General features: G+C 42.2%; 1 protein-coding gene across 5 annotated transcripts in view; it reads left to right on the plus strand.

The window, feature by feature from the left end:
* Window positions 1-14,259, plus strand: part of LOC139559640 (disks large-associated protein 1-like) — a 128,231-nt gene that overhangs the window by 86,656 nt on the left and 27,316 nt on the right. For 4 of the 5 annotated variants that reach the window (XM_071375807.1, XM_071375806.1, XM_071375809.1 and 1 more), the window contains exons 3-4: window positions 5,997-7,132; window positions 13,580-13,806. In XM_071375807.1, the coding sequence (XP_071231908.1) occupies window positions 6,053-7,132; window positions 13,580-13,806 (1,307 nt within the window). In that variant the 5' untranslated portion in view covers window positions 5,997-6,052. The remainder of the gene's footprint in view (window positions 1-5,996; window positions 7,133-13,579; window positions 13,807-14,259) is intronic. The other variant, XM_071375808.1, reaches the window with a different exon arrangement.

Below are 14,259 nucleotides of genomic sequence, written 5' to 3' on the forward strand. Positions count from 1 at the left end.
GTCTCTCTCTCTCGCTTGCTGTCTCTCATCCTCTCTCTCGCTTGCTGTCTCTCCTCCTCTCTCTCGGTCTCTCTCTCTCTCGCTTGCTGTCTCCTCCTCTCTCTCGGTCTCTCTCTCTCGTTTGCTGTCTCTCCTCCATCTCTCTCGGTCTCTCTCTCTTGCTTGCTGTCTTTCTCGTCTCTCTCTCTCGCTTGCTGTCTTTCTCGTCTCTCTCTCTCGCTTGCTGTCTCTCATCCTCTCTCTCGCCTGCTGTCTCTCCTCCTCTCTCTCGGTCTCTCGCTCTCTTGCTTGCTGTCTCCTCCTCTCTCTCGGTCTCTCTCTCTCACTTGCTGTCTCCTCCTCTCTCTCGGTCTCTCTCTCTTGCTTGCTGTCTCTCCTCTCTCTTGGTCTCTCTCTCTTGCTTGCTGTCTCTCCTCCTCTCTCTCGGTCTCTCTCTCTCTTGCTTGCTGTCTCTCCTCCTCTCTCTCTCTCTCGCTTGCTGTCTTTCTCTCCATCTGCTCTCCTTGGCTCTGTGTAATGACCCTTCTCCCTCAGAGACCAATTACTCACTAACCATAACCACTCTCATTAATAGTTATGAAACAGACAGATGGATAGTTTTCATGCAACACTGTTGTAATTTAACATATACATGTACTGTAACTGTAGTTGGCCTTTTCCTGCTGGTAATGACTGTGATTGGAGGTTGGGACATTCAAACTGCTCTTTCCACAACTTTGAACAGACCCTTAGTATTAAGACCATCTGAACATACAATGTGAAGTATCCAGTATAAGGTTAAGTTGAAAATAATTAGTTATTTATTTTTCACTTGGAAACTTGATTTAATACAGATCTGATTAAGCCTCCTTTACTGTAATATTGCCTCAATCAAAACTGTGATGAAGCAGTATTAAATCAAATCATATTTTATTTTGTCACATACACATGGTTAGCAGATGTTAATGTGAGTGTAGCGAAATGCTTTATACAACCAAATGCACCACTTGGGTAATGTATCTGGAAAAGAGTTGACAAGTAGCTGGCTCTCTGGTTACATTGTTTGTTGGGCAACAAACTGAGCAACCAACTGCAAGTTATTCTTCAAAGTTCCCCATGCTTTAGGATTCAGCAGTGAAGGAAAGCTAGTGCACCTTGTTATAGTTGGCCTGGACAGTACTAGTGGAGCTGTCATCTTATGTTAAGCAGCCTGCTGCCTAATGAAGGCCAAGTAGGTCAGGGAAGCCAGCAGCACAGAAAGATGGTCCTCTGTGGGGTGAGAGAGGCTGCATACTGTACTTCAGATGTTCTCTCTCTGAAGGTGTAGAGGAGACCAACTTCCAGACTCCCCTCACACACTGTCTCCGTCCCAAATGGCCCATAGGGCTCTGGTCAAAAGTATTGCACTATATAGGGAATAGGGTGCAGTTTGGGAAACAGCCACTGTAACACCTCAGATTTAAACAAATATCCCTAGACAACAGCAGAGCAGATATACTTACTGTAAATAAAAAAGGTTTTAAAACTCTTTTCCAAAAAAAATTCAGATTGTCATGTTCAATAGGCAAATATAACAATCAAGCATGATTTTCAAGAAGATCGCCTCCCAATCTTGCCAGTTCCACTCCAAGTGTAATTTGTGTTATTTCTAGACATGATGGCTATATCATAAACATATAAATCATTACTGTGTGGGCTGTCATTGTTTGCTTCCAAAGTTACCGTTGCTACACACTCGAGGCTCCCGAGTAGCGCAGCGGTCTAAGGCACTGCATCTCAGTGCAAGAGGCACTACAGTCCCTGGTTCGAATCCAGGCTGTATCACATCCAGCCGTGATTGGGAGTCCCATAGGGCGGCGCACAATTGGCCCAGCGTCGTCACTGTAAATAAGAATTTGTTCTTAACTGACTTGCCTAGTTAAATATAGGTTATATAAAAATCTAAATGCTCTAAAGGTGTTAGCATTTATACTTTGTTGAAAACCAGGCAGCTAAAGCCAGTCAACTAGCAGAGACAGCCTTCTAGACTACATCCATCCCTCCACGGTGAGTGATGCCACGATCCTGGGGTTCAACCCCCAGTGCCATTAGAGGATCACAGGGGCCAGTAATAGTCCAATAATAACAGGGCTGGCTGCTTTCTCTCTGCCACCCGTTGAGCCCCCTTCTTTCCTGCTGCGCCACCCGGCGGGTTCTGCTTCCTGTCCTGACGAACTTCACACAGTCAACACAGCTGAATGAGGGGCTCTCTGCCTGCTGCAATTACTATGATGCGCCTAGCATGATCTGTTCTGTTGTACAGTGCAACCAGAAGAAGAATCAGTGAAGATGTTGTTGTTGTCAGTGTTGGTTGGTGGAGAGGAGGAGGCTTTTCTCTTTTGACTGTGATTAGACTGGGTTGTGGTTCATATTACAATTACATTTATTCCCAGCTTGCGATCAGAAGCACTCAAAATAAAAATAAACTATCTTAATTTCCATCCTTCCTTATGTCAGGAGATTGCATAATGCAATGATACATGTTTTTTCAAAAATTCACTCCAGAGGGTCTGTGAATGAAAAGTAATAAGGGAGTGAACATTATTTATAAAAAGGTTTACCTGTCAAAAGTCAGACCTCTCTGAAATAAAAATGGATGTCCCTCCCCTCAGCAAAATATATTTTACCTAAACACTCCTAGGAGGCTTAAAAATAAAAGTGACACCCCCCTATACCCAAAATAATAATTAAAACAAAGTGGATAGCAGTGAACATGCCTACCATTTACCCTCACTTCATTGATAGACCAGAGGCTTAGATATGCCATATTAAAAACTGTTATTGTCCTGTAAGCATCACATGGCAACACAGGATTTCTATAGCGCAGAGGGCTGTGGGCCAGAAGGTTGTGGGTTCACTGACAACCGTGGACAAGAGTAGGGCTGGAAAGATCAAATTTATAGTAAGTGCATTGCATGAATCTGTCATCGTATTTGCAGGTCCGAGAAACAATAGCCTTTTATAAACATGTCCTACAATTCTACGTAATTTTACATATAAGCAGAATATTTTTTATACCACACAAATTACTGAAATTACAGTATAAGAATGGACAGAGATATGACAGAGATATGATATTATCATATTTCTCTAATACCAAATCAGTGTGTGTCTTGTTTGCAACAAAACTGTCTCTATTTTTAAATAACTCAATCTGAGATGTCATTAAGAATCTGAGCATGGTACTTTAAAAGTTTTGCCTACTTTTCCACCCCAGACACTCTACTCAGCAAACTGGATGTAATCTATCAAAGTGCCATCTGTTTTGTCACCAAAGTCCCATATACTACCCACCGCTGCGACCTGTGCTCTCGTGGGCAGGCCCTCACTACATATCCGCCGCCAAAACCCACTGGCTCCAGGTCATCTATAAGTCTTTGCTATGTAAAGCCCCGCCTTATCTCAGCTCGCTGGTCACCATAGCAACACCTACCCGTAGCCCGCGCTCTAGCAGGTATATTGCACTGGTCTCTCTGCACTGATCTCCAAAGCCAACACTTACTTTGGCCGCCTTTCCTTCCAGTTCTCTGCTGCCAATGACTGGAATGAATTGCAAAAATCTCTGAAGCTGGAGTCTTATATCTCCCTCTCTAACTTTAAGCATCAGCTGTCAGAGCAGCTTACGATCACTGTACCTGTACACAGCCAATCTGTAAATAGCTTACCCTCTTGTTCTTTTGCACCCCAGTATCTCTACTTGCACATCATCTGCACATCTATCACTCCAGTATTAATGCTAAATTTTAATTATTTTGCCTCTAGGGCCTATTTATTGCCTACCTCCCTACTCTTCTACATTTGCACACACTGTACATAAATATAAAAATCTTTATTTTCTATTGTGTTATTGACTGTACGTTTGTTTATGTGTAACCCTGTGTTGTTTGTGTCGCACTGCTTTGCTTTATCTTGGCCAGGTCGCAGTTGTAAATGAGAACTTGTTCTCAACTGGCCTACCTGGTTAAATAAAAGTGAAAAAAAAGACAGAGTAGGCCTACCGACACACAAAAAAGCTTTAACTGCTGGCTACTCTTCTTCTGTGGCGTAACCCAACAAGAGAAGGTCACAAGTGTTTCCCTAAACTATGTGGGTTAAAACATATTCCATTGTACAGAAAGTGAATAGCTTAATCAATTGACAGTGACAGAATTAGGCTCCTTCCCAAGCAAAGTCAATGTTTCTCCTCGGCTATAGAAGGTTGTAGCTCAGCCTCTGAATGTCAAAGAAACAAAACAATGATTTCACCATATGCATCGGAGTCACGTATTTACAACTTGTTTGTAGCATAAAGCATCGTGGACCAAAGCGCTCTTATAGATCACTTTTGAATAAAATACCCCCTCAATTCGAGTCCTGGTTTTAACTTAGCCTACTTCCGTGTCAGTGAAGGGTTGTTATTTAAAGAGTGCATGGTGGGTGGAGGAATTGGCAGACAAATCTATGGATATTGCAGCCAATAGCCCAATTTCGTCTGACAAACCTACCTCTTAGGCCTACCTCTTATTTTTTAAATAAGAAGAAATAGGCTCCAAAACAAAGCCCTCTTGTTGTTAGTAATGTCTAATTTTCAATTAAGACTGTTTAATTCAATTATGTATACTGGAATTTGCCTACTTTGAGCACCATGAGCAGTCCATTTCTGATTGATTCTGCCGAGGCTGCTGCTTCAACTTTCAGCACCAAATTGTCAGTTACTCAAATCTGGCTTGTTGTGAGGTCAATAACTCTGATAAATACATCATGGGCAAGAAACATGTTGTTTTTATACAAATAAATTAGAGTAGTAGCAAGCTATAGTATCAATGTTTATCTCCGGTCCTCCTCCTCATCTTCGCACTCTCTTTCTCAAACTGAAAATAACATAGGCTATAGGCTAGTCTGCCCGCAAGATAGACCTAATAAAAAAAATGTTTGGGGGGGAAGAAGCCTTTGACTCTCCTACTGAACTGCCAATGTAGGCCTACACAGCGCAGCACTGGTTAGGCAGCACACAAAGGTTTTTATCCGCAAGGGCAGAGCAGGCCGGGGCTCAGGGTTGTAATATTCATTGTGGTGTGTAATGCAGCCTAGTTATTTTTACACCATCCCAGCAGCTATCTTAGAAATGTAACTTTGCTCTGTGCTTCTCCGAGCATGCATTTCGTAGCTTATAGCCTATAGGCACACTTGATATTGTGCGCCCAGTGGAGAATCAGAGATCAAGGGCGGCATCAGGCACACATTGATATATAGCCTAATAAGCAACTGATTCTAAAACACAGAAATATATACATTTTATCAATTACAAATGACATGACCCTCCCCTGGACAAGATCAAAAAGACTAAAGCCTGCCCTTAACTGCAATTGAAAAAGCCCTCCCCCATTTTCCTCCAGGTGCCAATTCTGTAAATTTCGATCCAACCCTAAAATAAAAATGGTCTTTCTCCATATGGTTCGAGTAGAGTAATGATCTACCATGAGACATCACCAGGGGATAGGATGCCGCTCCCGCTGTTCCACCATTGATATTCATGGAGATTCACTAATGACAAGCACATCAAAGTACCAGTTAGCTAGTCTAAGCCATGGGCCCAGGAAAACTAGCTAGTGTCGCAGAATTATGAAATCGAAGCTGAACTGTGACAGTATTCTTGAAGTGAATCTTTTACTCCTTGACATGTCCTCTTTGTCTGTCATTCTCTATGCTAGGAACCCAATACTCCTCTGGTTTTGTGAGTGTTTAAATAACCTCTCAGAAACGAATGCTTTACTGACAAAACATTATGTGTGTGTTGAAAATACTGATTTAGGATCTCAGCTCTCCCTACGCAATCCTAACCTTCACAATTATTAGAGTAGATTTGAGAAATAATTATTACTGAGTACATTGTTTTGAGAGCACTAAGCGCATAAACAAAAGGTACATACAATGTCTACCGTCTGGATTTCCAGTTGTTCTAACAGTTTGTTTTTGTTTCTCCCCTCCTGTCTTCACAGCTCCTATCAGGAACATCATCTGCAGCGGTTCCCAGGCTGTGGACTGAACAGACACCATGAAGGGTCTATCAAGCAGCCGCAGTCACCACCATGTGGTCACCTGTGACCCTGGTTCCTACGATGCCCTAGGCCATGGTCACCACCCTGATCGCAAGCCCTACTTGATCAACCAAATGGACATGCCCATGTCCCACCCCTCTGACCACCCCTACTACGGCCAGGTCCAGAGCCACATCCAGCAGAGGAACCACGCTGCCTTCCCCTCAGACAGTAGTGTGGTGCCCTATGGGACCTTCCCCAGACGACACTACAGCAGCTCACACTACGAGCTGAAGGATCAGATGGGGAAGGATGAGTGTCCTGTGGTGCCCTATGGTGTGGGTGTTGGTGTGGGTAACATGGTCCCCAACAAGGGCGTAAACGTCCGCCTGCCAGTTAACCTGCTGGACCAGTTTGAGAGGCAGCCGTCGTTCACGCGGGATGGGTACCACACGTTGCAGTACAAGAGGACGGCTCTGGAGCAACGCAGCGACAGCCCCGGACGCATCCGCCACCTGGTCCACTCCGTCCAGAAACTCTTCGCCAAGTCCCACTCCCTGGAGGGGCCACACACGCACTCCAAGCAGGGCAGCATCAATGGCAGCAGGAATAGCCCCGAGAGTGAGATGCCCCCCACGCAGAAGCACCGCAAACGCAGCAAGAGCAGGGAGCGCTGCAAGTCGGCAGAGCCAAAGCAAAGGAGCTCCACCTCGGGGTACTGGAGCTCAGACGACCTCCTGGATGACCGAGACGTCTGCCACAGCCACAGCCTGTTCCACAGCCCCACCGGAGTCATGACCATGGGCCGCCACCCGGACAAGTCCCAGTCGCAGTACTTCATGGAGGCCTACAACACCATCAGCGAACACGCTCTGAAAACGTCGCGCAGTAATAACGATGTAGTAAAACACACCTGTGTCCCCTCCCATATCCCCATAAGCATGGACGCCCAGCTCATGAAGAAGAGCCTGTGGTCGTCCAGTCTAACGGTGAGCAGGGCTCGCCAAGTCTACCAGAAGGCCTCGGTTAACTTAGATCATAAAGCACTAGTGAAATCTGAGGCTTGTCAGCAGGAGCGCTCATGCCAGTTCTTGCAGGTATGCAATTCTTAAAATGTACCCCTAAACCTCCCCCTCGTCCACCTAGTTACCTCACTGGAGAGGACCTACCCCCCCTCCACTTTCATTTGATTTGAAGAGAGAAGTAAGTGCAAGCCCAGTAGTGGCCTTACTTTCTTTAGTAGGCTTTTTTCTTTTAAACCCATCAGTGACTGGCATTATTTCCTGTTTATAAACCTCTTAATTTCATAGATTTCCCAGTTTTGGGGTTCCTTAATTCTTTCCTAATGTGTGTGTGTGTGTGTGTGTGTGTGTGTGTGTGTGTGTGTGTGTGTGTGTGTGTGTGTGTGTGTGTGTGTGTGTGTGTGTGTGTGTGTGTGTGTGTGTGTGTGCGTGTGCGTGTGTGCGTGTGCAAGAATGATTGTGTACTATTCTCCTGATGTTGTTCACTAAGATTGCTGCTAAACCCATCAAATCTGAAATTCCACATTCAAGACAGTTGGCCCAACAGAAGCACAAATAGCACATCTCTAAATAGATCTAAGCACTCCACTTCCACTCAGTTTTTACAGCAGTATCAAAAGAAGGATTATAAATTATTATGATGTTCATGTAGCTAAATTATATGTAAATGTTGTTCTGTGCAGTATGCTAGTTTCTCATCTCTTTCTCACTTGTTCTATATTCTAAATCAGTCAAAACAAAATCAATATGGCTCTTCCATTTTTACATAACAATCCCCATTGGACATTTTCTTTTTTACTTTGCAAACAAAACCAACAAACCACAGGACTAAGTAATTCAAATTAAACAAATTCAAATAACTCAAATAAAATAAAACACCAAAAGAAGGTTCATTATAAAATATAGCCTAAACAAGTAGGCAAGGCATTTTGTAGTAATAAAAAAAAAATAGGTGGAGACATCAATCAGCAGATAACTTCCACTCAATCAGAAAAGTTTTGAATGTTAGGAAGAAAATCCATTAAAGGATCCCAGATTTTCCTGAATTGAGAGTAGCTTTTCCTGATAGAGCATGATATTTTCTCTCGGGTACAATATGACATCACCTCCTTCAACCATTGTCGTGTTGATGGCGCATGTTCTGATTTCCATTTTGTTCAGATGCACTTTTTACCTGCTGTAGCAGCACGAAGAAATACATATTTGTTTGTGCTATCTGATATTGTATTTAACAAGGTTATATTCCCTAACACCCACATCCTGGTGTAATTTTGAAGTTCTGTCTCTAATATCTCTGATGTAATGTTACTGATATTTTTCCACAAATTCTATAGGTAGGGACAACTCCATAGCATAGGCAATAATCTCCCGTATTTATCTCACATCTAGGATATTTGTCAGTTATCTTATCAAGTAAATTCAGTCTATATGCAGTAAAATATGTCTTGTGCAACATATTGAATTGCATCTGTCTATGTTTGGTTGTCATCAAGAAGCTCTGAGAGGTTTCAATCAAGTCTTCCCAGTCAACTGAGTCATAATTACAACCTATGTCTCTGTCCCATTTGTATGTTAGGTTATTATATGTAGGTAGATTATTATTGAGTATGTTACCTAGTACTATGGATACGATTTTTGAGCAGTGATTCCTCAGGAGTATTAGGGAAATTGTATTTTGTCATTTCTTTTACCCAGTGCCATATCTAAAGAAAAATGTTTTAACTAGTTTGAGGAAGCTCATGCTCGTCTTTGAGTTGTTTAAATGATATGAATGTATTTTCCTTATATACGTCCCCAACAATAGAAATTCCTTCAGAGTTCCATAAATGTATTGTTCTATTAGCAATTGCCTTTGGAATAAGTGGATTGTTCATTAACGGAATAGATCTTTAAAGTATATTATTGAATCCAAGCAGTTTATGAGCTCTCTGCTATGAGTTAAAACTATTTTTGATGATGAGATTCTTTGTAAATGCTATTATTTTGGTGTCCCACAAAGGGGATCCCTTTCAAAGTAAATGTAATGTATTTCTGTTCTATTGATAGCTACCGGGGGCCGTATAGGACAGAAATGAGTGGCTAGATAATAGAGTTCAAAATTAGGAAGTGTAAGCCCTCCTTTGGGATAAGGAGCTTGAAGAGTTTGAATGCTTACACAGGCAGTTTTTTTATGCCATTGAAAATAAGATATTACTTTATTTACATTTTGTAATAAATTTGCAGGTAGCTTCAGTGGTATGCACTGAAATAGGTTAAATAAATTGGGGAGGATATATATATTTTTTGTATTGACTGCCTATCTATGAAAGAAACAGTGCATCCATCTATTGATATCTATCTTAGTTATCTCTAGAGTCCTAATGATTATCTTTCACAAAAGTATAACATTATTTCCTTACATGATACCAAGGTACTTAAAACTCTCCTGTGACTATTTGAAATCAAAAAAGATTTCTATTAGTAGCATGATCCATATTATTCGGCATTACCTCACTTCTGTCATAGTTTAATTTGTATCCTGAGACTGCACTATAATCCTTTAAACATTTGAACAAGGCAAGGATGGAATGTACAGTTGAAGTTGGAAGTTTACATACACCTTAGCCAAATACATTTAAACTCAGTTTTACACAATTCCTGACATTTAATCCTAGTAAACATTCCCTCTCTTAGGTCAGTTAGGATCACCACTTTCTTTTAAGAATTTGAAATGTCTGAATAATAGTAGATAGAGTGATATATTTCAGCTTTTATTTCTTTCATCACATTCCCAGTGGGTCAGAAGTTTACATACACTCAATTAGTATTTGGTAGCATTGCCTTTAAATTGTTTAACTTGGGTCAAACATTTTGGGTAGCCTTCCACACCACAAGCTTCCCACAGTAAGTTAGGTGAATTTTGGCCCATTCCTCCTGACAGAGCTGGTGTAGCTGAGTCAGGTTTGTAGGCCTCCATACTCGCACACGCTTTTTCAGTTCTGCCCACAAATTTTCCATAGGATTGAGGTCAGGGCTTTGTGATGGCCACTCCAATACCTTGACTTTGTTGTCCTTAAGCCATTTTGCCACAACTTTGGAAGTATGCTTGGGGTCATTGTCCATTTGGAAGACCCATTTGCAACCAAGCTTTAACTTCCTGACTGATGTCTTGAGATGTTGCTTCAATATTTCCACATAATTTTCCATCCTCATGATGCCATCTATTTTGGGAAGTGCACCAGTCCCTCCTACAGCAAAGCACCCCCACAATATGATGCTGCCACCCCCTTGCTTCACGGTTGGGATGGTGTTCTTCGGCTTGCAAGCCTCCCCCTTTTTCCTCCAAACATAACGATGGTCATTATGGCCAAACAGTTCTATTTTTGTTTCATCAGACCAGAGGACATTTCTCCAAAAAGTATGATCTTTGTCCCCATGTACAGTTGCAAACTGTAGTCTGGCTTTTTTATTGCGGTTTTGGAGCAATGTCTTCTTCCTTGTCGATATAGGACTCGTTTTACTGTGGATATAGATACATTTGTACCTATTTCCTCCAGTATCTTCACAAGGTCCTTTGCTGTTGTTCTGGGATTGATTTGCACTTTTCGTACCAAAGTACGTTCATCTCTATGAGACTGAACGCGTCTCCTTCCTGAGCGGTATGGTGGCTGCGTGGTCCCATGATGTTTATACTTGCGTACTATTGTTTGTACAGATGAATGTGGTACCTTCAGGCATTTGGAAATTACTTCCAAGGATGAACCAGACTTGTGGAGGTCTACCATTTTTTTCTGAGGTCTTGGCTGATTTCTTATAATTTTCCTATGATGTCAAGCAAAGAGGCACTGAGTTTAAAGGTATGCCTTGAAATACATCCACAGGTACACCTCCAATTGACTAAAATTATGTCAATTAGCCTATCAGAAGCTTTTAAAGCCATGACATCATTTTCTGGAATCTTCCAAGCTATTTAAAAGTGTTTATTACACAATGATTTTGAACATTCAAAGCAACTGGGAAACGTCCATGGCAGGCACTGTTGTCAACTTAGCTTGCTACATCACTTCTGAGGGATAGGAAGCAGGAGCACCGCCATCAATCAACCTACACCACTGCACACACACCTGTTGTTACTATGACAACTAGTAAAGCCTTGTCAGCAGATGACCGCTGTCTGAACACACACAAATAGGATTTGGTCACTTTTAACTTGCTGTTTAGACAGTCAGTAGTCAGAATTACAGAAAATAACCTGTGGTAACCTAGGTTACCACATTGGCTCACAGCAAATACCTCGCCTTTTCGAACACAATTTTCTTGTCTGCTTGTTTTAGTGAATTACAAAACTACATTTAAGAAAAGTAGAACATGACTAAAGATTACTTTTAAACATTGCCTGCTCCCAAGTTTTCTAACTACTGAAAATTGTAGGGCTTCCCTCATGCCCCTTTTCATGATGGTGCTAGCAGCCACGTGAGTGAGTGAGTGCTAGTTAGCTACCAACCAGAACATTAAGCTAGCCAAGACCAAAAACACAAAGAAACAGACCGTACAGCTAAGTAGTGAGTGGAGTTACAAACGGACTGTACTAAACAAGTTAAATGTCTTACCTGTGATGAAATGTTTTCCACACACATAGCTACGTGTAGCCTACTTGGACACTGCATCCCCACATTTCCCACTCTCCCAATAGCCTGAACCCTCAGGGCTCTTCTCGCAGGCTCTATTTCCCTACGTGGGAGCATTGTGAACCGTAGGTTGGGATTTTTTTTACCTGTTTGCATGTACGTTGAACAACACAGCAGCTTTCCGGCATGTTTTGTTATTTCTGTATAACAAAAGATCAGCGACAAATTTGACTCTTTTACAATGGGGGTCGATAGGAAAAATTTTTGTTTTCCCAATTTGTGGGCGTGGTCGAGTGGAATTCCTTCTTATTACGTGAATACGGACTTGGAGTATTGGTCTGCATAGATGTTTCCCATTTACTCCCTCATATCCTGCTGTCTTTTTCTGCTGTAATATAGTTACCCTGTTACCATAGAAACGCCTACCAACATTATTGGCAGGTTTGAGTCGAAGGCTGGGATAGGATAGCAGTGGCTGCATTATTAGTACAAATGGAGACCAGTTTTGTCCATAAGTTCAGTGCCATGGGAGAATTGATGCCCAAAATGTTATGCAGCTTTTCTGAAATCAAAACTTCTAAATTAGTGTATTTATTTTGTCATCGATGTTATGTTGTGAGTAGATTTGTTGAGTTATGTATACTAAAGTATTATGGATACTGTATTCTGTACATATATGCCCACACAAACAGTTCAACAGGTTTAACCCAGTGACAAATACACAAACATACAGTACTCAATTACTGACATATTCTTATAACTCATAAATGATTTGCTACCGCTGTAGCCAAGCAACACAACATTCAGATCTTCAACTATTCAGCCCCACACCATGTGCAGTGAACAGTTCGGTACAGTAGATGAAAGTAAACAGGGCTGTTATAGTGGAGTTATCACAACAACAAAGCACTGAACACACCCAGTATGGTAGCTAAGGTACATGTGGGTCTGTGTGAACTTGTGAAGATAGGCCTATTTCTGTGGCGAGCAGGGGACAGAGGCAGCACAAGCACGGTGTGTACTGTGTTGTAGTGTGTGGGCATACAGCCGCTTGGCGGTTATAGAGTCGCTCTGCCTCCACAGCCTCCTTTTATAAACAACCTGCTCATTTCTGTTCTGACGTCAAAGGCCCTAGCATCCTAGTCTGCTCTGCTCTGGCTTTCTCCTCAGTTACCAAGGCTCTGTGGTGATTCATGTAATTACTAAGACTTCAGAGGAGTGGGATTCTCTCTTCTCCAGCATCAACTTAATCTCCAAAGTATTTTTGTATGCTCTATGCTAACTACCCAAATGAGGTATATCATTGGAAGATAAATTGATACTCTCTGGTAACAAATGTTATCAAAGTGTCTGAATTAACCTTTTTGAGCCAAGGGTGCAATAATTTCTCTCAGTATGGAGGAATGGATTTAGTTGTATTCATATTAGTACTTCATCTATTAAGCAACTAATAATAGTTTCAGTCCAGGTTGTGTTTGTGCCCTAGTTATAATATTTAGTTTAGCCCATATATATGGCTAGCTCATTGTTTCTCCTTCAATTTTTTATTTTCCTTAACCCACAATAGTAGTCAGAGTCAGATTATTTCAAATGTCATACCACCCTGACACCCTAGTTCTCTGTGAGCATCCTGTTGATAAGGCTGTGCCCATAGGGAGACTGCAAGCTAACAGATGCCCAGGTTGTCAGGAAGGGGTTTTAAGTGTAATCATGCGAACTCACACCAGTCTCTTAATTACCTATTACCTTCAACGCTCAGTACGAGACAGAGAGATAAATAGAGGTGCATCTGACTGTGTTGGATATTGTTGTGGCGCCTCGTTTGCCGGACTGGACCAGGTGGATGGTACATGACACCATGCAGTCATCCGTGGAGGTGCCTGAAGCCCTGTTGTCACCTTCCATATCCCCACAGGTGCCCCAGGATGAGTGGAGTGGCTTCTCACCTCTGGAGGGGAAGGAGGACGATATCCCGTGTCGGCGCATGCGCAGCGGCAGCTACGTGAAGGCTATGGCAGAGGATGAAGACAGCGGAGACTCAGAGGAAAGTCCTAAGCTGTGTCCAAAGATCCAGGCCCAAGGTCGACGGGCCAGCTATCTCAAAGCCACCCAGCCATCACTGACTGAAATGACCACCTTAAAGTAAGACTCCTCTCCTTAACTCATTTTTAAATAACTTTAACTTTAAATTAATGTAACTAACTATCATAGTTCTTATGATGTCGCATTCTTTGGGGCATGGGATGTACCTACTGAAATGTTTACTGCAGTGGTGTAGAAGCATAGCGTGAAGAAATCAGACAACAGTGTCAGGATGAGGTCCTCCAACCTCCAGCTTTAATGGTACTTTGGACTCCCTTCAAGTGGTGGATAATTTGATACCATTATATAGAGAGGCTGCTCGTAGCCTTCAGTATCACTCTGACATATCTGGGGCTTACAGCTCGCATTTGTGAATTTATTTAAGCGGCATCCAAGTCAAAAGACAACCCAGCCTGGTGCTTATACATCCCCTCTGCATCCTTTTCCACTCAATGAGTAAAGAGTATTAACGTTTCAAACAGCAGGGGAAATGAATGTAAGGTTCTCCTAGTT

The sequence above is a fragment of the Salvelinus alpinus genome, chromosome 30, assembly GCF_045679555.1.
Source record: "Salvelinus alpinus chromosome 30, SLU_Salpinus.1, whole genome shotgun sequence".
Taxonomy (NCBI): Eukaryota; Metazoa; Chordata; class Actinopteri; order Salmoniformes; family Salmonidae; genus Salvelinus; species Salvelinus alpinus.